This window comes from Dictyostelium discoideum (assembly GCF_000004695.1).
Source record: "Dictyostelium discoideum AX4 chromosome 2 chromosome, whole genome shotgun sequence".
Taxonomy (NCBI): Eukaryota; Evosea; class Eumycetozoa; order Dictyosteliales; family Dictyosteliaceae; genus Dictyostelium; species Dictyostelium discoideum.
The window spans coordinates 996,316-1,023,903 of NC_007088.5; the positions used below are offsets into that span (position 1 = coordinate 996,316).

Consider the following 27,588-nt stretch of genomic DNA (forward strand, 5'->3'; position numbering starts at 1 on the left):
CAACAACAACAATCTCTTTTTTTGATTATTTCATTTTTCATATAAAAAAGACTTAAAAAACAAATAAATAAATAAATAAACTATTTTAAAAAGCCATCTTTTTACTTTATTGTAATTTATTATTTGTTTCGTTTTGAGAATTTTGCGTAGCAAAATTTTCAAAAAAAAAGCAAAAAATAATCAGATCGAAAAAAACAAACAACAACAATCTCTTTTTTTGATTATTTCATTTTTCATATAAAAAAGACTTAAAAAAAAAAAAAAAAAAAAAAAAAAAAACTTGGGAACCCAAGTTAATCAGAAAATTTCCAGATTTTTAACTTTTTAAAGAAAAATAAAAAAAATAGAAAGAAAATAAGATGAAAATCACAAACAACACCACAAATATTAAGCAACACAAATGCCTACAAAAAATAAGCGAAATTGTGGATAAAACTCAATTAAAAAAAAAACAATTCAAATACGTCATAAACATCAATCACGAACCAGACGATAAAATAAAAAAAGATTTAGAAAAAAGTTTGGACAAAAAAGATGTTTTAATCAAAAGTAATAATACATTCAAAATTCTCACAGACAGTATTAGTACAGTAATCTATTTTGTAAATATGTTTGATGCAGAATTAAAAGGACAATTTATAACCACTATAAGACCAAAAAATATGTATACAGATTTTGATTGGTATAAATCACTCACAGAAATAGAATGGGTAATAGAAAATGAAGGATGTAAACTAATTAAATTAGAAATTAAAGGCGAAACTCTAATTATCAAAACAGTGAAAAGAGTCGTAGAAGAATTTGACACTATCATTGAACTAGACAATCTAACATTAATTGGACACTCCAACAAAGGATGGAGAGATCAAACCTCATTACCAGAAAATCAAGAAGAAAACAAAAATAAAAAACAATCAGATGAACAACAACCACAATCTACATCAGAACAAATACCAAAACAAGGAAAAAGAACAATCATTATCCCACCAATCACATCCTCATCTAATGATAAAACATTTATGGCCCTAGATGATCCAGCTCAAAAGGTAATAGAAGCATCACTAGAAAACGTAGATGAACTAACAAGAATAGAGAATGAGATCAATACACAATCGATAAACAATCAAGAAATTAAAACAAAATCAGAAAAACCTATTGAACCACCATCTCCATACAATACACCAATAAAACAACACGGCGAAACAAAGAGACTAACAACGGAAGAAAAACTTATAGAGGCAAATGATATCTTCGACTTCACCAGCCCAAACACTGATGCAATAAGAAAAATAGAATTCCCACTTTCAATCCCTTCAAATCAATGGTTCTTCTCCTCTCCAATAAAACATATCATGAGTTTCAGCCCAACCTATGGTACACCATCGAAAATTATCGATTCACCAAGTAAATTGTTAAACACACCAAAAAAGAAACAACAAGACAAAACAAACAAGACCAACAAAACACCAGTCAAACCAAAATTGGGTGAATATGGACAAAAAAGCATAAAAACAAAAATGGATGAAGATATAGACAACTTCAACAAGGAAATTCTAAAACAAATCAATAAATCAAAAAACCCCACAAACACACAAGACCAACAACACAACGAACAAAGTAAAGATCAGTTAGAAGACAAAATAAACCAGAAACTTCAAAAGGTAGATAAAAATCTACCCCAAATAAAACTATAAAGAAAAACACAATAAGAATAGGTGTTTGGAACGTCCAAGGATCCAACACCATCCAATCTGCCAGCATAATAAACACCGTTTTAGACAACAACAAGCTGGACGCAGCACTTCTAACTGAAACAAATATAAAAACAAATAAAATTTACTCAATAAATCAACAATATAAAAACAAAATAACACACCACGCACCAATTGATAAAACAGGACAAGGGGTGTCACAAATCATCATCAACACCCGCAATAGAACTTCCTAAACATCTCAAAAAATACAATAATTCACTCAGTACTTTCTATAAATAAAAAAAAAAAAAAAAAAAAAAAAAAAAAAAAAAAAAAAAAAAAAAAAAAAAAAACCCAAGTTAATCAGAAAAATAAAAAAGATAGAAAGAAAATAAAATGAAAATCACAAACAACACCACAAATATTAAGCAACACAAATGCCTACAAAAAATAAGCGAAATTGTGGATAAAACTCAATTAAAAAAAAAACAATTCAAATACGTCATAAACATCAATCACGAACCAGACGATAAAATAAAAAAAGATTTAGAAAAAAGTTTGGACAAAAAAGATGTTTTAATCAAAAAGACCCTGTAAAAAAAAAAAAAAAATAAAATGAGATCTAGCATCTCAAGGAGAAGCAAATAATAATTGCGTTATCCAATTCAAAAAAAAAAAACCACTCAATTTTGGGTTAAGCAAAAATCTCCTCGGACATGTACAACCAGGCCAATAAGTATCGCAACTAAAAAAACTCCGAAATGAGGGATTATAATATATCATCGATCTGGGGAGTAGTTTTCAAAACTTTCCGACGGCACAAACGGCCGACAGGACACCCGGCACGGCACAAGCGAAGCCGTTGGTTAGTCAGACACTGCAACAGTAAACATGTGGCACACTGGCGAGACACTTCAAGTAACGGGAAGGAGGCTGGTGCCTCTGGGCCGACGCACTCGCACAAAGTTAGTCGATAAAAGTAAAAATATATATAAAGACGAATGGCGAGTGAGTGGCGCGAGAGATGAGAGCGAGTTTCGGTCACGAAAGTGGCTTAAGGTTTCACCGATGAATGGAGGTTGGGTAGTTGTCGCACCATCAACTTCAAGACCCGCCATACTGTCGCTGCATAGACTACATACAGGAGAAAAGTGGAGGTTCCAAGATTGCGTGGGGAATTGAAATTCTCAACAAATTGGATATTTCATTAACAGCCAATGCAATAGCCATTATAAGCGAAAACATCTGGTGCAGAAGAAACAAAAAAGTTCATGAAGGAATCACCCTCAAAAATCCAAGAAAGGTTATTTAGTAATTTATGAACTTAAAAACTCAATACGCGGCGTGGGAGAGAACCAAAAACAACATATACAAACTAATTAGAGATGAAAAAAAAGCCACAAACAACGAACAAGCCAAAAAATTCAAATCCATCATATCCAAACAACTCGAGAGATTTAGCAAAAATTGGAACTCTCCAATCCACTCTGTAACACTACCAACAAATCTCAACAAATATACCACAACACTCACTAAAAAAAAAAAAAAAAAAAAAAAAAAAACTACACCTTAAAAGGCACCTGTAAACTAAATAATAAAATGAGATTTATCTCAAGAAGAAGCAACTAATAATTGCGTTATTCCATTCAAAAAAAAACCACTCAATTTTTTCAAACGAAATTCAAGACACAACACTTAATAAAAAAAACAATTAAATTATGTCATCACATCAATCACAACGAAGCCGACAATAAAAAAGATTTAGAAAAAGAATTTTTGATCAAAAGTAATAATACAATTCAAAATTCGAAACAAAAAAAAAAAAAAAAAAGGTAAACTAACCCCTCTTATAGAGACCCTATAAAAAATACTACAAATAAAATGGGATCTAGCATCCAAGGAGAATCAACTAATTATTGAGTTATCCAATTCAAAAAAAACAATCAGATTTTACCGATAATCCATTTTCATATAATAAATATTTTAAATAAACTAATGGATTTTAATTTTTAAAAACAAATAGGCTAAAAACTGGAATTTTTACAAAAAATAAAAATATAATAATTTTATTATTTTCTAAAATTAAAACTCATTAATAAAAACTTTTATTTTCTTCAACTCTTTTTATCAAAAAAAAACCTTTAATAAAATTAAATTGTATAATATAATTATATTATTTAATAAAAGACTATTGCTTAAGATTTTTGATTTTCCAAATAATAAATTTATTTTTAAAAAAAAAAAAAAAAAAAACCATTCGCCCTATCTGGACAACATTTAAAAAAATTAATAAAATAAAAATCATTATGAAATAAATATTACAATTTAAAATTAAAATCCAAATTTGGATTAAAAAAAAAATTTTAAAAAAAATCATTTTAAGTTTTTAAAAATTAAAAGAAATTAATTAATTTATTTAAATTTATTCATTTAGTTTCCGAAATATCTTGATGGTCTTGGACAATCACGGGACCATCCTTTTTGACAAATTGGAGTGACACCCCAACCAGTTTCAGCTTTATTACACATATTTGGGAAGAAAGTATCAGTAATATTATCCAAAACACCACCAATAACAACGATGTTGTGATTGATACCATAACCTAATTTGAAGATTTCATTTGAGTCCATTGGTAATTGATTGAAACAACGTTCACAATACATGTTTGATACGTATGAAGCAAAGATAACTTTTTGGAATTTAGTCCACATAATAGCAGCAGAGCACCTAAAAATTATTTTTTAAAATTATTAAATTAGTATGATAAATAAATAAATAAATTATTAAAATAAAAATATTTACATTGGACATGGTTCACCAGTAGTGTACATATAATAATCTTCCCAGGTGGCTTTGGCGTATTTACTTGTACAGTTCATGATAGCTTTTACTTCACCATGATACATTCTTGAACCACCAATATTGACACCAGTACAAGCTAAAGTACCATTTTTGTGAACAATAGCAGCACCGAATTTAGAGTTGTTCTCGACGGCAACATCAATAGCAATTTTCATATATTTTTCGTGGAAGGCTCTTTCGGATGCAGATAAATCTTTAGCATGGGTAATATCTGATGGAGCAACATCAAAGTATGGAGATGATGGGCAGTTATTCTTGTGTGCTGAAACAGCAATAATTGAAAGGATTGCAAATAATAAAGTTAAGATTAATCTCATTTTTGGAAGAAATCTTTTATTTTTTTTATAAATTACAAATACAATTTAAATAATAAAAACAGTAGTAATACAAAAAAAATGTAATGATATTTAATGACTTGGTTAGAAAAAAAAATAGTTCTTTTATAGTTTTTTTTGTCACAACAAGGAGAAATTAAAAAAAAAAAAATAAAAAAAAAAAAAAATAATTAAGATATTATGATGGAAAAAAACAAACGAAATATGATTGGACAAAATTAAAAGAAATTTTTATTGTCGAACGAGTATTCCCATTTGTGATTTTTTAAGAAAAAGAAAAAAAAAAAAAATTAATTTTAAAAAATAAATTTTTAAAAAAATAACCGTGCACCAACATAAATCTATTATTTTCTAAATTTTAAGATTTAAATGAGATATTTATTTTCTATGGGAAATATTTCAAATAACCATTTCATATCGAATCACTAATTTGTGGGTTACTTTTTCAAGAAAAAAAAAATATTTTTAATTTTAATAAAACTTCCTATTGGTCAAAAAAACGAATGATTAAAAAAAAAAAAAAAAAAAAAAGATATTTTCCAAATAACTGTTTAGTTTTGAAAAAAAAAAAAAAAAAAGCCAATCAAAATGATGGTTTTGTTTTTTTTTTTTTTTTTTGGTTATTATAATAATTCGCTACGAACAAAAAATAAAATAAAATAAAAAAAAAATAAAATAAAAAATAAATTAAAAGAAAATAATTAAAAAATATCTCAAGTCTTTTTGATTAAAAAATTTTATCAACCCAAGTTCTAATAATTTCATCATATTTTGGGGCTTTTTCTTGGTCTGGTAAGAAAAAAAAAAAAATAAAAAAAAAAGAAAAAAAAAAAAAATAAACAGTTTGATTTCTTTATACCAATCCAAATCAAAATGAATAATTATTTTTTAAAATTTGAGGATTATGTTAAGAATACATAAAAATCTTTCTTTTAATTTTATTTTATTTTATTTTTTTTTTTATTTTTTTTTTTATTTTTTTTTTTATTTCGGTATCTTAAGAATTCTTTTCTTCAACAATTGTTTTAATGATTGGATGTTGCCAAACACCTGGAGATGAACTAAAAGGACCATTCCATTTACTATCTAAAATTGTTAAAGCGACTCCAGGTAATCTATAAATATTTTTTACAGTTGGAGGAATAGTGTTATTTAAAAATGGATGTTTAACACTTCCAATGAATAATTTTGAAACAGAGGAACCAATGACTCCTTTTTCAATTTGCTGATTGAATCCATTTAATAAATATAAATAATTTACAGATTGAGGTATTGAACCTACCAATAATGGTTTTTCAAGTGATGAAATATATAAAGAGGTAATTGTATTTGGTAAAGATCCATTTACTAATTGTAATGGAAAACCATCCAATAATAAAATTGATGTAATATTCTTTGTATTTTCTAAAGCTTTTAAATCCCTAACATCTGACCCCAAAGCAAGACATGTAACATCATCTGTAATTTTACAATCATTTTCAAAAATACTAAAAACCTCACTTCCCACTTTTTTTAATAATAATAATAATTATTGATTAATATAAAAAAAAAAAAAAAAAATAATAATTAAATTAAATTAAATACATTACAATATATTTTTTTTAAAGTTTTAAAATTAATTGATTTTGAAGTTATTGTATAATAATAAAATTTAATTGATTCTTTAATAGTTTCAGTTAAACTTGCATTGAAAACTATTGAAGTATTTTTATAATTATCTAATTGATTCTTTTTTGATTTATTTTCATCTATTAATGATTTTGATAATTGATTATGTTTAATGATTTCAATATGTTGATTTGTTGTGGTATCACATGATACGACATAGGAATCGATCACATGTTTATGTCTTTCAACAATTAAATTTACATTTTTTGAATTTTCAATTATTTTTGATTTAATTTTTAAATTTAAATCTTTATTATCTTGAAAGTGATTAGTCAATTTTGAAATTGCTTCCAACTCAATTTGATCAATTATTGAATGCAATTGTTTAAATTCGTCTCTAAGTTTATCAACATTTTCATTATACTTTAATTGAATTGAGTTGAAAACTTTTTCAGACTCTTCTTCTAATTCTTTATCGGTTTTTAAACATTCTTTTAAATTTGGGTATTGTTGATTCTTAAATTGATTAAATAAAATTGTTGTATTCTCAAAATCAATTAAATCAACTTTATGACCTCTATGATATTCATCCATTGCAAGACAAACTACACATGCTGCTGATTTATCACAAGTTGCACATAAATAAATTATATCTTGTGTTGAATGATAAATACATTTATTATCATAAATTATTTTATTATTATTATTATTAATAATAATTTGTTGTTTATCATTATCATTATTATTATCATTATCATGATGGTGATGGTGATGACTATTACTTTCTTCTGTTTTTATTAAAGATATTTCCTCCATTTTATGAAACCCTTTTTTTTTTAAATAACAAAATGAAAAAAAAAAAAAAAAAAAAAAATTTGGTGATTATAAAAAATAAATGAAAAAAAAAAAAAAAAAAAAAAAAAAGATATTTAGTAAAAGTGAACGGATGTTTCAAAATATCTTGTAAAACTCAAATTGACAAAAAAAAAAAATTGACCAAAAAAAAAAGACTTAAAAAAAATGGAATAAAAAAAAAAAATGGAATAAAAAATAATAAAAAGTGACGATCACAATTAAAACTGATGGTGGACTATCCACCTCTTCTAACAAACTAAAAAAAAAAAAAAAAAAAAAAAAATTAAAATAAAAATTAAAAATTAAAAAAAAAACGAATTCTCTCTTAACTGAATTTTCAACTCTTTTTTTACTTTTTTTTTTTTTTTTTTATTTTCTCCAAAATTGATCCACCATAACAATAATAAATACACCTCAATAATGTTAAAACAAATTTTTGGTTGTAGAAAAATCAATATTGTTTCTCAATTATTTAAAGCCAATAATAGTATTTATTTAAAAAATTCATATACAACAGATAATAATAGTAATAATAAAAATAATAATAATAATAATAATAATAATAATAATAATAATAATAATAATAATAATAATAATAATAATAATAATAATAATAATAATAATAATAATAATAATAATAATAATAATAAAAAAATAAAAGATAATATTATTGGAGAAAAAAATAAAAAGAGTAAACTAGCAATTAAAAATCAACAAAGAGCAAGATCTAAAATTGATAATCAAACTTTAAAAGTTAAAAGTGCTGATAACGCACAAGAACAATTATTATGGATTAAAAAACAATGGGGAGAAGGTGATGCACTTTCATTTCTTTCTCGAAAAAAATTTGAATTTATATCATTAGAGGTGAATGAAGCAGTAGTTGAAATTTTAAAAAAAAGAGTAAAAAGAGTTGAAAATGCCCGTTTTATTACAATGTTGTTAAACCTTTCAGTAAGAAAACATCCATTTGGTGATCTACTCGATTTATTAGTTAAATATGATTTAATTAATAATACAGCATTCCTTGATACTCTTTTCAGTCAAGCATATCAATATAAAGCGATTTACTTTTTTGAATTGTTTAGATATTATGACTCAGATTCATATGAACCATCAATCTATGAAAAAAAAATATTTTCGGTTGACCCAGTTCCAGGAGATAAAGTACATAATCCAATAGAAGCTAAAAATGAATATACAAAAGTAGCAGTTCCAAAAATTCCAAATCTTAGACAGACTGTTATACCAAATGGTTGTTTTTTCCATAAAAAATATATATTTCAATTGTATAAAAGTAATCGCCATGAAGATGCAATTAAAGAATTTGACACTATTCCTGAGGAGTTAGTGTCAGTTGATGTTGTTCAAACTATGGTTTCATGTTTTATTGATTTAGGTTACATTGAGAAATCAAAATATATCATGGCTAAGTATTTTGAAAAATTCTCAAAAGAACCTCTTTATAGAATTGCCGCAATGCAATTATCATTGGCAATTGGTGATCCAGAGAATGCTGCTTTAATTCTTCTTCATACTAAATATAATCGTGATCAAAAAAAAGAACTTGAAGATTCACCATCATCACTACATCTAGGTCAACAAGTTATTCAATCAATTTTTATGGAATTAGGTGAAAGAAATAAAATATCATTCCTTAAGGAATTGGTTGACCATGGTGCTTTGAATTTCTTTCGTTTGGATAGATTCGAATCAAATGTATTATTATTCAATGCCTACCATGGTAATAAAAAAATGCAAATGAAATATCTCAGCAATCTCTTAGAATCCCGTCAAAATTTTAGTGATAGTCAAATAAAATCTCAACGTTTTGCTCCACAACTTTTCTTTGATAAAAAAACTTTATCTCATATTGAAGCTACTAGTAGCGAAATTAAAATAAATTATATTGATCCATCTTTGGAAGCAATATTTTTTGATAAACAACAACAACAACAACAACAACAACAACAACAACAACAACAACAACAACAACAACAACAACAACAACAACAACAACAAAAATAATAATAATAAATAATAAATAATAAATAATAAATAATAAATAATAACCAATCAGGAAATTCATTAAAATAAAAAAATAAAAAATAACGAACTCGTCAAACAAAAATAATAATAATAATAATATTATCATTATTTCCAGAAAAAAAGATATTGATATTTCCATCTTTTTTTTTTTTTATTTTTTTAATTTTTTATTTTTTTTTACAATCATTTAATTTTATTATTTTAATATGAATTTGGTATAGATAAATGGAAAACTCAATAATACACAAAATGATATTAAATATTTAAAAAATTGGGATTTACCCCTTTTAATTTTTTTTATAAATTTAATATTTATCCATCCATTTTTTGTAAATTTTTTTTTGAAGAACAAAGGAATATTTTTTTTATAAAAAATTTTTAAAATTTCTTTTTTCAATTAATTTTTTTTTTTTTTTTTTTTTTTTTTTTTTTTTTTTTTATTTTATTAAAATTTATAAACTTAAAAAATTAATAACGTAACTAAAAGAGGTCCTAGTTTCACTTTTTTTAATTTTTTTTATTTTTTTTTTTTTTATTTTTTTTTTTGATTACTCAAAATGAAATTTATTGGTTATATCATTTGTGTATTTTTGGGTGCTCTATTTGTCTATAGACACACTAAATTCATATTAAAAATAAATAAAATTAAATCGTTGGTGAAAAAAAAAAATATGAAAATATTTTTATTTTATTTTTTTTTAAATTAATTTTTAATTTTATTTTTAATTTTACCCCTTTTTTCAATTTTTTTTTTTTCAATTTTTCAATTTTTTTTTATTTCCAAATTGTTTATTTTAACGCAACGTTATCTTTTAAAACCTTACTTTTACACTATTTATTTATTAGTTTTTTTTTATTTATTTACTCTTTTCTTATAACTAAATTAATGTAAAAAATATATATTTATAAAAAATAAAATAAATTTAATTTGTTATTTTTTTTAGAAAAAAAAAAAAAAAAAAAAAAAAAAAAAAAAAAAAAAAAAAACAAGAAATTGGAAAATACAACATTTTGAAGAAAATACGGATACAAATACGGATACAAATACAAATACAAATACGAATACAAATATAAATAAAAATGAATATAATAACACGATATTAAATCAAATGAAAGAAAGTATATTTCAAGATTTGAGGAATAATTAATAACAAACATAAAGCGACACTAGTGGTAATAATAATAATAACAACAACAACAACAATAATAATAATAATAATAATGGGGAAAATGATAAACAACCTTTTAATATTTTAACAAATCAATAATAATAATAACACCAAAAACAAATTGAATTATTAAATGAAAAATATACAACAATTATTGAAAATAAATTTAAAGAGATTGAAACAAAATTATTAGATACAATAGATGAAAAAATTGAAAATTCAACAACAACAACAACTAAAAATAATACTCATAATAATAATAATACTAATACTAATAATAATAATAATAATAATAATAATAATAATAATAATAATAATAATAATAATAATAATAATAATAATAATAATAATAATAATAATAATAATAATAATAATAATCCATTTTCAACATTATCAGCATCATTATCAAAATTAAAAAGGAAATTAATTATAAATAATGAAGGTGATAGAGAAGAATTAAAAAAAAGATTAATTACAATGATTGAAAGAGAATTTCCTGCTGAATTAAAAAATAAAGAACAAGAATTAATTGAAATTGATGATAGAATTAATACTGTTAAAGAAATGTTAAATTCATTAAATAAACAGCGTAATTCTACTAAATCATCAACATATCATATACCACACACTAATAATAATAATAATAATAATAATAATAATAATAATAATAATAATAATAATAATAATAATAATAATAATAATAATAATAATAATAATAATAATAATAATAATAATAATAATAATAATAATAATAATAATAATAATAATAAACCAAAAAGAATATTTCATAAATTACAAAATGGTGAATTCGTTAAATTGGTTTGTAAATATTGCAGAAGATCAGATTTTGTGAGTGGACTTGGATTTTTAAATCATGTTAGAATTAAACATGGTTTTAGATATTCCACTCTTGACGAAGCCGCCGAACAAATTGGTGTACCAGTTGCTGATAGCGAAATTCCAAAAGATGATCCTTCACGTGAAGGCATTGTATTTAGATTTAAAAGGGGTGCCTATTCACCAAGTATAGCTTTTGAAAGAAATAGTGAAGAAGACAATGGTACATTCGATAATAATAATAATAATAATAATAATAATAATAATAATAATAATAATAATAATAATAATAATAATAATAATAATACTGGCAATGATACAGATAAAAAAAAAAATAATAATGGTAATGATGCGGATGTAGATATGATCGATCTTAATGTAAATAGTAATTATAGTAATAATAAAGAGACAAATGAAGAATCTTCAGGATCAAGTAGATTTTATGTAAAGAAAAAAATTATAGTTGGTAATACTTCAACTCAAATTCATCCAGATTATAGAGGTCACGATAGATCAACTCATAAATGGACTGTATATGTTAGAGGTCCTCAAAATGTTTGTACTCTCTTTTTATTGTGGGGAAAAAAAAAAGTATTGTGTATGGAATGTTAACATTTTTTTTTATTTTTTATTTTTATTTAAATTAATATAGGAAGCAGATATATCATATTTTGTAAAAAAGATTTGGTTTTATTTACATGATAGTTTTGCACCAAATGATAAAGTAGAGGTTGTGGAGAGACCATTTAATTTGACTAGAAGGGGTTGGGGTGAATTTCCAGTTAGAATTAGATTATTTTTTCATGACAAAAGAAATAAACCTATTGATATTATTCATAATTTGAAATTAATTCAATTACCCATCCAATATAATGTACCAGTGGTGGGTGGTGAAACTACAACGGAAATTGATTTAGATAGATTGTTCTTTGATAAAAGAGAAAAACAACAAAAACTTGATCAATTAAATAATAATAATAATAATAATAATAATTCTGAAAATAATAATAATAATAATAATAATAATAATAATAATAATAATAATAATATTAATAATAATAATAATAATAATATTAATAATAATAATAATGATAATAATAATAGTAGTAATAATACCAGCCCCACCTCAAATTATTTAAATGAACCTCAAAAGATTGTAAATAATGATAAAGTTAGTGAAAATAGTAGTAACAATGAGGATTCTCAAAAGAATAAAGAGAAAGAAAAAGAAAAAGAAAAAGAAAAAGAAAAAGAAAAAGAAAAAGAAAAAGAAAAAGAAAAAGAAAAAGAAAAAGAGAAAGATAAAGATAAAGAGAAAGAGAAGGATAAAGAGAAGGATAAAGTTAAAGAGAGAGACAATAAAGAAAAAGAATTAGAAAATAATAGACCAAAAGATGACAGAGATAGAGATAGAGAAAAAGAAAGAGTAAGAGATAGAGATAGAGACAGAGAAAAAGAAAAAGAAAGAGAAAGAGAAAGGGAAAGGGAAAGGGAAAGATATAGAGATAGAGATAGAGATAGAGACAGATATAGGGATAGAGACAGAGATAGGGATAGAGACAGAGACAGAGACTGAGATAGAGACAGGGAAAGAGAAAGAGAAAGAGAAAGAGAAAGAGAAAGAGAAAGAGAAAGAGAAAGAGAAAGAGAAAGGGAAAGAGATAGAGATAGGGAGAGAGAGGGGGAAAGGGAAAGGGAAAGAGAAAGAGATAGAGACAGAGATGGAAATAGGGAAAGAGATAGAGGCAGAGATAGAGATAGAGAAAGAGAAAAAGAAAAAGAAAAAGAAAAAGAAAAAGAAAAAGAAAAAGAAAAAGAAAAAGAAAAAGAAAGAAATATAACAATAGAGAACGCTGGTAATTCAACTATAAATAATAGTAATAATAGTTCAGTTATAAATTCGCCAACAGTAGTAAAGAAGACAGTATTACCACCAAGATTAGGGGTTCACTTAAGTTCCATTTCTAAAAAATTAAAAATTAAAAAAGAAATGGAGGCTCAACAAGTTGCAACAATTAGAAAAGAAAGAGAACGTGAAAAAGAATTAAAACTTCAAAATAACATTAATAATAATAATAATGATAATAATAATAATAGTAATAATAATAATAATAATAACAATAGTAAAACTGATAAGATTAAAGATGCTGATAGATTGGATAGATCAGTAATTAATCAATCAAATAACAATCGTTCAAAAACTCAAAACGGAAGTGGAGACAATAATAATAATAATAATAAGCCATTTGTTTTTAATTTTGATGATAGTGATCTCTCAGATCATCCCGATTATGTCATTACAGCTAAACCAGACAATATTATTAATACTGCTGTATCACCTACAAAAAATAAACATCACAATTCAAAGAGAAATGATATAAATAATACTACCACCATTACTACTACAGATAAGGAGAATATAACACCACAACAATCATCAGCTATTAGCGATGCACCAATTACACCACAACCCATAACTGCCGCACCATCGGAATCCCCTTTACCAATGGATTATACAATACCACCACCACCATCAACAACAACAACAACAACAACAACAACAACAACAACATCATCATCAACTATTGGCGATGCTCCAATTTCACCACAACCAATAGTATCAAGTAGTAGTGGTATAAATGGTGCACCAATAACACCACCACCACAAGTATCAAATTTGGTAAATGCTCCACAATCATCATCTTCATCATTATCATTATCATCATCAAATATAGTGAACGCACCACAATCATCATTATTACCAAATATAGTGAACGCACCACAATCATCATCATCATCATCATCATCATCATTAAATATAGTAAATGCACCAATTACACCAATCACTCCATCATTATCATCTTCATCATTACTATTATCACCAAGTAGAATTAAGAAAACATATGATGAAAATGAATTACCATTAGGTTTTAATGATGAAAGTTTACAAAAGTTATTATATAAATTGGTCAAGAAATATCCGATTATAACAACAACAAAACAAATTAATACAAAATCATCTTATAGAGCATCAACAACTAGAGACAATTGGCTAAAATGGACATATGGTAAACAAAAGTTAACTGAATATCGTAGATCTAAAAAAATTAGAAACTATATTAAAAGAAAAACTCAAAAAGACGTTTCATTAATATCCATCATGAATTGGTGCAGATTAAATGGTTTTACACCTTTAACTACTCATCAAGAATCATTTTATAATTTAATTGATCCTTTTAAAAATAAAACTTCTGATAATTTTATAACCACTACCAATAATAACAACAATAATAATAATAATAATAATAACACTGATACCACTACAACAACTACTACCACCACCACTGCTAATAATGGAAAACACAATGATGATAATAATACTACTTCTACAAATAATTCCCCTAATACAACTGTAACTTCAACTATTAATGATAATGTCATTGGAAATAATGACAGTGGTATGTCTGACACACCAACTTCATTACATGAAACCACCACTACAACCACTGTTTCAACACCTCCAATTGAGACACCAACACCAATAACAAAATCAATATCAGTTATCACACCAATATCAACAACAACAACAACACCAACACCAACAACACCAACACCAACACCAACACCAACAACACCAACAACACCAACAACAACACCAACACCAACAACACCAACACCAACAACAATAACAACAGCAGCAGCACCAACACCAACAACACCAATAACAGCACCAATAACAGCACCAACATTATTACCACAAACTCAAGAACAGTCTAAGGATTTTTCGAATTCAGCACCAAATAATAATAATAATAATAATAATAATAATAATAATAATAATAATAATAATAATAATAATAATAATAATAATAATAATAATAATAATAATAATAATAATGAAAGTAAAAATCATGATGGTAATGAAAATATGGTATTTGAGGAAAGTTATACAGATAGTGCACTTGCTGATGAAATTGATAGCGTTTTGAATGGTTTGGTTTCAGGTGATGATAATAATAGTGGTCAAAATGAAAATGTTGAAAGTAATTTGAATGGTAATGAAAATAAAAAGATTCATCATGAAGATGAAGATGACCATGTTTTATTAAATCATCGTAGTCAAAATAATGTAAAAGTGGATAATTCATCAGTAGCAACAACAGAAGCAAAATCAACAATAACAACATCATCATTGGTTACTTCTCCACCGCCACCACCACCAACAACAAAAACAGCAACAGCAACAAATACGACGACAACAAATAATATAATCACGCAATCACCATCAATCAATTCCATGCCAAATGACCATCCAATGTTTGATATTGAAAATACATTTCAACAACATCATCATCATCATGATTTAATTACACCAATGGAAAGTATTAGATCAGGTTTATCTTCAATTATTGAACAACATCATTTAATATCAACTTCACTTCCAATCATCGATGGCTTTGTAACACCTTCTTCAACAATACCAACAATTAAAGTATCCAATAATAATAGCATTAATAATAATGGTGGTAGCACTAACGATATATCACCACAAACGTCAAATAGTCAATTATTATCAACTCCAATTTCACCAAAACCACTTCAATCATTACCAACACTGCCAAATATAGAGAAACAACAACAACAACAACAACAACAACAACAACAACAACAACAACAACAACAACAACAACAACAACAACAACAACAACAACAACAACAACAACAACAACAACAACAACAACAACAACAACAACAACAACAAAAACAACAACAACAACAAAAAGAAAATCAACAAGAATCACCTCTATCACCAAATATTGAAACACCACAATCACCATCATTATCAACTGAGATGATAATTGAAGAGGGAGATGGAGATAATGAAATGGAAACAGAATCAATGGGAACTACAGATGCACCAAGTAGTCAACAATATCCAAACATTTTTTCAAATTTAGTTGATCCAACAATGCAACCAGTATTACAATCACCATCTTATTCATCACTTTTACCAACTATCATCACAGTTGCACCAATTTATGGAAGTAGTAATAGTACTAGTAAAAAATATTCAACCGATACATCAACATCTGAATCTGAATCATCATCATCAACAACGACCTCCTCATTATCATCCTCTTCCTCTACAAATGTAAATTCAAATAAAAAGATTAGAGGAAAATATAGAACTCGTAAAATTAGAGAAATGGAAAGACAATTACAACAACAACTACTATCCTCTTCAAATACAACATCATCTATTGGTAGTGGTGATCAATTATTACCAACAACGACAACAGCAACAACAACAACAATAACAACAACAACAACATCATCAACAGGTGATAATAATGATAATGATAATAATAATACAGCAGATCAAGAATTTAATTATGATTTTCCATTAATTGAAACATCATTATGTCCATTTACACCTGAAAGGGTAAATGAAAAATTATTAAATTCAACAAATGGTAAAGTTAACAATAATACAAGTACAACCCTAAATAATAATAATGGTCAATTAGTACCAATTATATTACCAATGACAAAGAAAACGCCAACTTTATTCTGTAAATATTGTGGTTCAGGTCATCATCCTGATAGTTTTGAAATGAAACAAAAAGCATGTTCAATTCAGTATAAAGGTGTTTCCTATACCACTATCATTAGTTCATTTCCACAAATTGTAATCACTTATCCTCCAAATTTCGATCCAGAATCAAAAATGCCAAATCCAAATTCAATATCACCAATTAAATATATTTCAAATAGAACAATCAGTCAACCATTCAAAGCTGAAACTTTACCAATCGATTGGATTCAATTGGTTATGAAATCAATTGGTATACCAAGACTAAAGGATTCATCCTGTTCTTTTGATGCTGAGGAAATCATTTATCAAGCTTCAATTCTTTTCATGAGAAATTTAATTGGTGAAACTTTTCAAGTTTATCAAGAGGAAAGAGATAAGGAACCAAAAGAAGATTGTGTCATAAAATTAATGGTACCTGCTCATTTACATACTGCAATTAAAAATACTCCCCTATTTAATTTTATTAGTAATATTGCACTTTATAGAGATTAAATAATTTCAAAAAAAAACTAAATAAAAACAATTGTTTTCTCATTTTTAAATTTTTTTCCAATATAGTTTAACTTTAAAATTTTTCAATTAGTTAAAGATGTTTTAAATTTAAATTTAAAAAATTAAAAAATAAAAAGTTTGGATTATTTTTTTTTATTGGATAATTTGTTTAGGTAATATAAAAAAAGTTAAGTGAAAATAAGTTGATTTTTTTGATTAGAGAAAGGGTAGGCTTTTTTTTTTTTGTTTATATTATAATAATAACCATTTTTTTTATTTTTTATTTTTATTTTTATATTAATTTTTTTTTTTTTTTTGATCACTTTTTGCCAAATTGTTTTTTTTTTTTAAAATTTTTTTTTTTTTTTCAAATTAATTATTCTTTATCTGAATTACCACATTTTCACACCCAATCAATTCTTGTTTAAACCTGGATTTCATTCACATAAAAAAAAAAGAAAAGAAAAAGAAAAAATCTGTTATGGTTTGGATTTATATAGAAATGTGCAAAAATGAAATTATTGACATTTACTAATATTTCTTTTGTTATGATAAAAATGTGTCGTTTATTATTGTTGTTATTATTTTTATTATCTTTTTTTTTTTATTATTATTTTAATTTTACAATAAAAAAAAAAAAACGGTAATTATTTATTTTAATTTTTAATTTTTAATTTTTATTTTATATTATTTTATTTTACATCCTTTTTTAATAAAATAAAATAAAATAAAATGTAACCCCAACAAGGGTACGATTATCATAATTTAATATTATTATTAATATCTTTTTTTTTATGTTTTTATTTTGTTTTTTATTTACTCTATAAAAAGGGATAATTTTTTTTTTTTTAATCATTCCATCAAATAATTATTATATATTTATTATATATTTATTATATATTTATTATATATTTATTTTATATTTATTTTATTTTATATTTATTGCTTCATATTTAAATTTTAAAAAATATTATATTTTAATTAATTAATTAAAAAAAAAAAAAAAAAAAAAAATGAAATTAATTGCTTTTATTGCATTTTTACTTATTCTCATTACAATAATTAACGCACAAGGTTCAATTGGCTCATCTAGCCAATCTCTTTCAAGTGAAGTTGATTCTTCAGATATTTCTTCTTCTGGATCAAATTCCACTGCAAGTTCAGAAGGTTCAGTTTCAAGCTCTTCAAATTCAGGTTCTCAATCAACTTCAAATTCTGGCTCTGAAGCATCTGGTTCATCAAATTCCGGTTCTCAATCAACTTCAAATTCTGGCTCTGAAGCATCTGGTTCATCAAATTCTGGTTCTCAAAGCTCAACTGATTCATCAAATTCTGGCTCTCAAGGTTCAACTGGTTCATCAAATTCTGGTTCTCAAAGTTCAACTGATTCATCAAATTCTGGTTCTCAAAGCTCAACTGATTCATCCAATTCTGGTTCTCAAGGCTCAACTGGTTCATCAAATTCTGGCTCTGAATCATCAGGCTCATCAAACTCTGGATCCGAAGGTTCAACTGGTTCATCAAATTCAGGATCTGAATCATCATCAGGCTCATCAAACTCTGGATCCGAATCATCGTCAGGCTCATCAAACTCTGGATCTGAGTCATCATCTGGTTCATCAAACTCTGGATCTGAATCATCATCTGGTTCATCAAACTCTGGATCTGAATCATCATCTGGTTCTTCAAATTCTGGATCTGAATCATCATCAGGCTCATCCAACTCTGGATCTGAATCATCATCAGGCTCGTCAAATTCTGGATCTGAATCATCTGGATCATCAAACTCTGGATCTGAATCATCATCTGATAGTGGATCCTCATCTGATGGTAAAACAACCTGTATTTCATTCCATGACACTCTTTCAATCAATACTGTAGATGATGATGAAATTGAATGTACTGGTAAAGGTGAAACTAGATGTATTTCCGATAATAACTACAAATGTGCTACCAAACAACGTCATGGTTCAATTGAGTGCTCTGTAAATGGCTATATTAGATGCACTGGTTCAAACATCAAATGTAAAATTGGTAACACTGAATGTTCAATCCGTAATTCTCGTTTAGATATTACTGAAAAACCAATCTTTACAAGAGGTCCACGTCACCATTAAATCAATTGTTCAAAAAGTACCTGTTGCTATATATAGTAATCATGTAAAATTTTGTTTTTTTTATTATTTATTTTGAAAAAAAAAAAAAAAAAAAAAAAAAAAAGCAAACTATAATTAATTTAAATATATAATAATTTTTAAATAATAATAGTAGCAATAATGTATATACTTTTTAACCAATATCTATTTATTTATATATTCTATAATAATTTTTAAATAAATCAATTTTTCTATTTTAAAAAAAAAAAAAAAAAAATTTTTAAAAATTTGACAATTTGAATAATTTGAAACCTACTTTTATTTATTTGTTTTAAATAAATTTTAAAAAATTAAAATAATTAAAAATAGATAAATAAAAACAAACAATATTGAGGAATGTATATTAATTTTTTTATTTATTATTTTATTTATTTATTTAGATTTATTTTCATTCTTTTTTAAATTTTCAATTAAAACTTCACGTGGTAATGCTAAACGATCTTTTTCAATTAAAATTGTATCAGATTTGAAGATATCATATTCTGAATAAGCTAAATAGGAAAAGAAAGACATAAAACCTAAAACATGACCACCAATCCAATAGGGAGAGAATTTTTCGACTATTGGTAAAATATAGTACCAAGGGAATAAAGAATAGAAGCCAGCAAAATAAAATTCGAATTTCTCTTTAGTTGTATCTAATTTCTTTATGGTCTCATTTGTATAAGTTGTCATTAAACCAACGAAAATGATTGGTAAAGCAGCGGTGATAATCGAATTTTTACAACCATTCAATAGGATAGCTCTTAATGGTAATTTATTTCTAATTGATTCTATGCAACCCCAAACAAAACCACCAGCACTAGTATGTAAATAAAGGTGATAACCAGATTGAATTAACTCACGCTTCTTCAATTCCAATACGTTTCCTTTTACCAATCTCTCTTCAGCAGCATATTTAGTTACCAATTCTTTTCTTTTTTCATTTTGTGATGTAATTGTGGTTGGAATATTCTCAAGGGTTGAGGAAATTGCTAATAAAGCACTCTTGAATAATTGACATTTAAAATCTTTAATTGACATCATTGAATCTAAAAATTCGATTGCACCATTACTTGCTAATTTTAATCTTGCTTCATCATCACCTTTTAATGCAATCTTTGAAATTGCAGATCCCAATGTTTTCTTTACATATGATGGTATATATTTTAATTCTGCAACTTCTAATAATTTTGGAATTATTGAATAATCATTTACTATTGTGTTTATAATTTTTAAAAAAAAAAAATAAAAATAATTAATATTTTTTAAACAATTAATTAATTAATTTATTAATTAATTATTTAATTAATAAATTAATAAACTTACTAAATTCTGAAGCATTTTCAATAATTTTAGCGGATTTATTATTAATTTCTAAATCTGAATATTCTAAAATAATATCTAATAATTGAGTAATATATTCTGGATTTGATAATAATTTTTTAAGTGTTGTATTTTTTGAACTTAATTCAGAGAGTTCAGCTAATTTTGATTTTAATAATTCATAATCTGTTAAAGTTTTCAATTTTTTCATTGTTGAATCAATATTTTTAATAATGAATTCAGTATCATCATGTGATGCTAAATAAACTGCAATACCAAATGAAAAGAAACCCCAAACAATAAAACTTGCACCATTTCTAAATAGTTTATCTTTAAATGATGATTTTAATGGTTTATCATCTTTATAATCTTGATTTCCATTATATTGATATTGATTTTGTTGTTGTTGTTGCTGTTGTTGTTCATTTTGTTGTTGATTTTTATTATTAGAACTTTTAACCAATTCCTCTGTTTTTTTAAAATCAAATTTTGAAATATCATCATTTGATTCAACATTTTTATTTTTGGTGGGGTTAATTGGTTTTTCATTTTTTGAATAAAATCTTAAATTGCCAACTTGTGAAAATGATGGTTGTGATTTTTTAATTTTATTATTTAGTATTTTACATAAATTATTACAATTATTACTATTATTAAATCCTCTTATTAAATTTCTACAATTATTTAAAGAAATCATGATTTATTTATTTCTGTTTTTGATTTTTTAATATCCAAAAAACGATAAACAAAAAAAATAATAAAAAAATAAAAAAAAAAAAAAATGAAAATTTCACAAAAAAAAAAAAAAAAATTAAAAATAAAAAAAAAGATGCACAAATTTTTTGATTTTCATTTATTTATTTATTTCAAATACACATACACACACAACAACATATTAATAAATAATATACCTATAAAATGTTTAAGAAGTAATATTTATTTACAATGAAATATCAACATTTATTATTTATTTATACACAATTATTAATATTAAATTAATTATATTAATTTATTATTATTCTTATTATAATTATTATTAAATTTTAATATTTAGATTATCATTAAAAGGTTCATCCAATACAAATAATCAAATTAAATCATCATTACAAAGAAATATAAAGAATTCAATTTTAGCACAATATCCAAAATTAAAAGATATAGAAGAGGATGTATTCCCAAAAAAAGTTCCAATTGTTCAAGTTAAATGTCAAAATCATATAAATTTAGTTTTAATTAACAATGAAGTTTTATTTTTTAATGAAAGAGAAGGACCATATTATCCAACTTTAAGATTCTTACATAAATGTAAGTTTTATTATTTTATTATTATTATAGTAATTATTCTACTATAGTAGAATAAGGAAGAGGAAGAGGAGGAGGAGGAGGAGGAGGAAAGGATTTGTCATTTTACTTACTATTATTATTATTGTTGTTGCTGTAATTATTATTATTATTATTATTATTAGATCCAAATATTTTACCACATGTTCAAGTTGATAAAGGTGCAATTAAATTCGTATTACAAGGCGCAAATATTATGTGTAGAGGTTTAACATCACCAGGTGCAAAGATGGAAGTTGATTTACCAGTTGATGCTATTGTTGCTGTTATGGCTGAAGGTAAAGATCATGCTTCTGCAATTGGTGTAATGAAAATGTCAACAAATGATATGTATGTGTATTTTTTATTATATTGTTATTATTATTATTATTAGTATTACTATTATTAAAGAATAAACTATTAACAATACCTCTCTCTCTTTCTTTCTTTCATTATTATTATATAGTCGTACAATCAATAATGACATTGGTATCAATAATATTCATTATTTAGGTGATAGTTTATATATGTCACCAAACCTTGAATAAACTTTAATAAAAATATAAATATTAGAAAAGAAAAAAAAAAAAAAAAGAGGGATAACCAAATTATTTCATTGAGTTTTTTTTTAAATTTTATTTTATTTTATCACCATAATTTAACAGATTTTCTTTGTTTTTTTTTTTTGTTTTTTTATTTCTTTTTTTATTTTTTGTTTTTGTAAAAATAAAATTTCTTAAATAATTAATTGAATACACGTATATATAAGAAGCGCAAAATAAAATCTTAAGATTTGTTTATGTGTGAAACTAACCAATCCAAACCTGATTCGAGACCTTGTCCTGTTAAAGCACAACATGCCTAAAATTAAATTAATTTGGTTGGTATAATAAAATAAAAGGAGTAATATATATGGAAATAATAATAAACAAAATAATAATAATGTGATATTATTAAAAACTACATCCATAATAATAATAATAATAATAATAATAATAATAATAATAATAATAATAATAATAATAATAATAATAATAATAATAATAATAATAATAATAATAATAATAATAATAATAATAAAAACAACTATTTATAATAATAATTATATAAACATACTTGAATATGATAATCATGATCTTTAATTGAATGAAGTGAAAGTAAAGTGGATAATTCAGTTGGAGACATTGCATCCTTTAAGTCTTGTTTATTTGCATAGATTAAAATGATTGATTTCTTTAAATTTTCATGAGCCAACATTTTGAATAACTCTTCTTTAATTAGATTTACTCTTGCACGATCGGTACTGTCAATTACTAATATTACAGCTTGTGTATTAATATAATATTGATTCCATGTTGATCTAAGAAGATCTTGCCCACCTAAATCCCACATTAATAACCTAATATTCCTATATACAAACTCTTCTAAATTACTACCAACTGTTGGTGTTGTTGATACAACTTCATCTAATAATCTATATACATAGTTTTATTTATTATTTTTATTTATTATTATTTTTATTGTTAATTAACCAATTGAAGAGTTGATGTTCATAAATTTAGACACAATTTATATTAATATATTAAACTAATTATTATTATTATTATTATTATTATTATTATTATTATTATTATTATTATTATTATTATTATTATTATTATTATTATTATTATTATCATCATCTAAAGCTGATTGATAATGATGATGATGATGATAATGGAATTATTATGTTTTGTATGCTTTTTTTTTGGTATTTACAATTTATATAATGTTGTAGTTTTACCTGCTGCATTTAAACCAACAATAATAACTTTATATTCAGCATTATTAAAAAATCTATTCCAAATGCTCGCAAAAATTGACAGTGATGATCCCATTTCTATTAAATATTTTATGTTCTTTTAATTTTTATATATATTTTTATTGTTGTTGTTGTTGTTTATTTAATTTTTGATATGTTTGTGTGGTGTAGTTTAAAAAAATAAATGTTAAAAAAAAGAAAAAAAAACAATATTATTTTTATTTTTAAATTGTTTTTTAATATTATTATTATTTATTTTTTTTGTTCTGAATAACTGTTAAAAATAGTTTTTTTTTTTTTTTTTGAAATAAAAAAAAAAAAAAGAAAATTGTATTTATTTTTTATTTTTTTAAAACCAATTAAAAAACCAAAAAAAAAAAAAAAATAAAAAAAATTAAAATAAAAAAAAAAAATAAAAAAAAAAAAGGTTTTGTTCTATAAATAAATATATGTAAATATTATTTTTTATTATTATTTTTTTTTTTTAAAGTTATTTGATATAAATTTATATGCGCTATAATTTTTTATTTTTACGTTTATTTTTCTAAAAAAATTGGATAGTTTGAAAAAAAAAAAAAAAAAAAAAAAAATATTAAGATTAATCAAATGTTTAAATAATTTTTTTTTTTTTTTTTTTTTTTTTTTTTCTAAATTTAGAAATATACATACCGAAAGTTGTTTTGCCAAACGATAACCACCATATGGTATTAAACCTACAATTACAGTTGGTACACCAATTCCAATTATAACGATACCACCAAAGATGACACCAACACCAACCATACTTTTATAAGCAATTCTTCTACTATTACTAATTTTCTTTGTAGCCATACCTGGACAACCTAATGGATTTAAAGCATTGAAATGATTATTTGAATATTTACCACCACATAACCAACAAAATTGATAACCACAATGACAAGTAACATGAGCACAACCAGCTATTCTCTCAATATTACTTTTACATTTTGGACAAGGTTTTAAATCTGTTGTCTTTGTCCATTGATTGAATGCACTATCTACCATTGTATTCTCTAATTTCCAAATTTGATATTGTTCACAAGTTGATTGATGCCATTCAACTTCACAATTAAAACAAAAATCAAAATTACAACTTTTATTTGAACATCTTGTTCTTGGATTATCAATTTCACCATACTATATATATATAAAAATGAAAATTAATAAATTATTTATTTATTTATTGATTTATTGATATTTTTTTTTTTATTAAATTTACTTACAACTGCATTACCACAATTATTATTTGGACACCATTTATAATTTGGAGATTTCATTAAGAAAGTACTAAATGTAAATTCTTCATATTTTGTAAAAGTTTGTTCATCAACCAAATATTTAATTTGACCATATTGTAACCAACTTGTACATTTTAATTCTGGACATGCTATATGTGTTTTTCTCTCTAAAATATTGGTTTTTAAATATTGAGTTAAACATTCTGTACAATAGGTATGTCCACATTGTGAAATTTCAAAATAATCATCAATATCATCTAAAAAGCAAATTGGACATGTAATTGTTGGTAGTGTTGTATTTGTTGTTGTTGTCGTCGTTGTTGTCGTCGTTGTTGTCGTCGTTGTTGTTGTCTTTGTTGTATCAATTTGATTATTTGAACCATCATTATCATTATTATTATTATTTATTGGAATTATATCATTACATTCATGATCATTTTTTATTTGCTTATTATTATTTACATGTTTAATTATAAAATCTTGTTGATATTTTGATTCATCTTCATCTTCATCCTCTTCATCATCTTCTTCAATTTGATTCATACTTTCTTTTCCCTTACTATTACTACTTTTACCATTATTATTATTATTATTTACATTATCTACATTACCATCAAATTTATTTTTAAAAATTTTATAAACTTTTTTAAACTTTGAATTGATAGATTTATTATTATTATTATTATTATTGTTATTATTATTATTATTGTTATTGTTATCAGCATTATTATTATTATTGTTGTTATTATTATTATTGCTACCATTACTTGTTGTAGTAATAGTTGTTGATGGATTTACACTTGATTTACCGCTACCACTTGCAATATTACCATAATCTTTTTGTAGTTTTGAAATTCTTTCCTTATCAAACCTATCATTTTTTAATTTATAATATTTTAATTGTTTCTCTAATGATTCATATCTTTTTTCAATATCAATTGATTCTTCTAATAAAATATTTAGACCATATAATGATCCAATCTAAATTTTAAATGAAAAATTAGTGAATGAATCAATAAATGAATGAATGAATGAATGAATATTATATGTTAATAAAAGGTACCTGTTTAGATAATTCTATTAATTCATCTTTACGTTGTAAGAAAATTGAATAATTATTATTTAAAAACTCTTCATTGTCAGCATCGTTTCTCCATATATCACCATCGTCGAATGCATTTAGTAGTGAGTTAACAATATCTGAAAAGAATGAAAAGGTTTGTTTAATGTCTTCAATCTTATTATCAATTTCTGAATAATTCTCTAATGCTCTCTTTCTAACATCACTATTACTATTACTATTACTATTATCTTCATTTGAAATATTACTTTCTTTTCTAAAACAATATTTATAGATTTCATCTGGTGTAAGAAATCTTTCAATTTCATCATCTTCATCTTCATCACCATTATTATTATTACTACTATTACTATTAATAATATTATTATTATTATTAATAATATTACTATTATTATTATTGTTATTATTATTTTTAATATTATTTTTAATAATATTAATTTTTATATTATTAATATTATTATTATTGTTGTTGTTATTGTTGTTTCTATTTCTATTTCTTTTACCTCTCCTATTATAAATCATTTCAATGTATGCTTCACTATCACCACCATAATCATAACCATCATCATCATCGTCATCACTATCACTACCATTCTTATTACTATTTACTTTTTTCATATCTTTTTCTTGTAAGAATTGTAACATCATCATTTGTTGTAATAATCTTGTATCATCGAATGGTGATTTTAATTTTTGTTTTTGAGTTTTTAATAGATGGTCATTGACTAATTTTTTATGATTGTTTATTATATAATCTTCATTACTATTATTACTACTATTATTGCTACTATTATTGCTATTATTATTGCTATTATTATTATTATTATTATTATTATTATTATTATTATTATTATTATTATTATTATTATTATTATTATTATTATTATTATTATTATTATTATTATTATTATTTTCATCAATACCATTGTTTATATTTGAATCAATAGAAGTATTAGTACTAATGATAACATTAGTCGTTGAAGCAGTTGTTGTAGTTGTAGTTGTAGTGGTTTTATTATTACTATAATTATTGATATTATCTTCATTATTATTATTATTATTATTATTATTATTATTATTATTTCCATTCATATCAAAGAATGGGTTATCAAAATGATTAACAACTATTGGCTCATTCTCGTTGTATTTCATTTCATCCATCTTTGAA

At 23.9% G+C, this 27,588-nt stretch overlaps 12 protein-coding genes across 12 annotated transcripts; 6 read left to right on the plus strand and 6 right to left on the minus strand.

The window, feature by feature from the left end:
- Positions 1-359: 359 nt before the first annotated feature.
- Positions 360-1,694, plus strand: DDB_G0271952 (hypothetical protein; the record flags this gene model as incomplete). The annotated part of the gene is made up of 1 exon (XM_640335.2): positions 360-1,694. The coding sequence occupies one exon, from the start codon at positions 360-362 to the stop codon at positions 1,692-1,694; it is 1,335 nt and encodes a 444-aa protein (XP_645427.2).
- A 1,332-nt stretch (positions 1,695-3,026) lies between these two features.
- DDB_G0271932 (hypothetical protein) lies at positions 3,027-4,071 on the minus strand (the record flags this gene model as incomplete). The annotated part of the gene is made up of 4 exons (XM_640334.1): positions 3,027-3,226; positions 3,261-3,281; positions 3,537-3,552; positions 3,949-4,071. 4 exons carry the CDS (start codon positions 4,069-4,071, stop codon positions 3,027-3,029), a joined length of 360 nt encoding a protein of 119 aa, XP_645426.1.
- A 53-nt stretch (positions 4,072-4,124) lies between these two features.
- On the minus strand, positions 4,125-4,874 carry DDB_G0271914 (CMP/dCMP deaminase, zinc-binding domain-containing protein; the record flags this gene model as incomplete). The annotated part of the gene is made up of 2 exons (XM_640333.1): positions 4,125-4,422; positions 4,498-4,874. 2 exons carry the CDS (start codon positions 4,872-4,874, stop codon positions 4,125-4,127), a joined length of 675 nt encoding a protein of 224 aa, XP_645425.1.
- A 1,015-nt stretch (positions 4,875-5,889) lies between these two features.
- Positions 5,890-7,316, minus strand: DDB_G0271950 (hypothetical protein; the record flags this gene model as incomplete). Its single annotated transcript, XM_640332.2, has 2 exons — positions 5,890-6,398; positions 6,482-7,316. The coding sequence occupies 2 exons, from the start codon at positions 7,314-7,316 to the stop codon at positions 5,890-5,892; spliced, it is 1,344 nt and encodes a 447-aa protein (XP_645424.2).
- A 459-nt stretch (positions 7,317-7,775) lies between these two features.
- DDB_G0271912 (hypothetical protein) lies at positions 7,776-9,383 on the plus strand (the record flags this gene model as incomplete). Its single annotated transcript, XM_640331.1, has 1 exon — positions 7,776-9,383. One exon carries the CDS (start codon positions 7,776-7,778, stop codon positions 9,381-9,383), a length of 1,608 nt encoding a protein of 535 aa, XP_645423.1.
- Positions 9,384-10,513: 1,130 nt separating this feature from the next.
- On the plus strand, positions 10,514-12,986 carry DDB_G0271948 (YEATS family protein; the record flags this gene model as incomplete). The annotated part of the gene is made up of 3 exons (XM_640330.1): positions 10,514-10,523; positions 10,746-11,965; positions 12,063-12,986. 3 exons carry the CDS (start codon positions 10,514-10,516, stop codon positions 12,984-12,986), a joined length of 2,154 nt encoding a protein of 717 aa, XP_645422.1.
- A 414-nt stretch (positions 12,987-13,400) lies between these two features.
- DDB_G0271946 (hypothetical protein) lies at positions 13,401-17,498 on the plus strand (the record flags this gene model as incomplete). Its single annotated transcript, XM_640329.1, has 1 exon — positions 13,401-17,498. The coding sequence occupies one exon, from the start codon at positions 13,401-13,403 to the stop codon at positions 17,496-17,498; it is 4,098 nt and encodes a 1,365-aa protein (XP_645421.1).
- A 1,013-nt stretch (positions 17,499-18,511) lies between these two features.
- On the plus strand, positions 18,512-19,615 carry rtoA (hypothetical protein; the record flags this gene model as incomplete). The annotated part of the gene is made up of 1 exon (XM_640328.1): positions 18,512-19,615. The coding sequence occupies one exon, from the start codon at positions 18,512-18,514 to the stop codon at positions 19,613-19,615; it is 1,104 nt and encodes a 367-aa protein (XP_645420.1).
- Positions 19,616-20,026: 411 nt separating this feature from the next.
- DDB_G0271944 (hypothetical protein) lies at positions 20,027-21,656 on the minus strand (the record flags this gene model as incomplete). The annotated part of the gene is made up of 2 exons (XM_640327.1): positions 20,027-20,850; positions 20,963-21,656. 2 exons carry the CDS (start codon positions 21,654-21,656, stop codon positions 20,027-20,029), a joined length of 1,518 nt encoding a protein of 505 aa, XP_645419.1.
- Positions 21,657-21,877: 221 nt separating this feature from the next.
- On the plus strand, positions 21,878-22,827 carry DDB_G0271910 (hypothetical protein; the record flags this gene model as incomplete). Its single annotated transcript, XM_640326.1, has 4 exons — positions 21,878-21,888; positions 22,014-22,264; positions 22,426-22,630; positions 22,746-22,827. The coding sequence occupies 4 exons, from the start codon at positions 21,878-21,880 to the stop codon at positions 22,825-22,827; spliced, it is 549 nt and encodes a 182-aa protein (XP_645418.1).
- A 238-nt stretch (positions 22,828-23,065) lies between these two features.
- arl5 (ARF-like protein) lies at positions 23,066-24,156 on the minus strand (the record flags this gene model as incomplete). Its single annotated transcript, XM_640325.1, has 3 exons — positions 23,066-23,140; positions 23,396-23,753; positions 24,038-24,156. The coding sequence occupies 3 exons, from the start codon at positions 24,154-24,156 to the stop codon at positions 23,066-23,068; spliced, it is 552 nt and encodes a 183-aa protein (XP_645417.1).
- A 438-nt stretch (positions 24,157-24,594) lies between these two features.
- Positions 24,595-27,581, minus strand: DDB_G0271956 (RING zinc finger-containing protein; the record flags this gene model as incomplete). The annotated part of the gene is made up of 4 exons (XM_640324.1): positions 24,595-24,624; positions 24,750-25,238; positions 25,325-26,286; positions 26,435-27,581. 4 exons carry the CDS (start codon positions 27,579-27,581, stop codon positions 24,595-24,597), a joined length of 2,628 nt encoding a protein of 875 aa, XP_645416.1.
- Between the last annotated feature and the right edge of the window lie 7 nt (positions 27,582-27,588).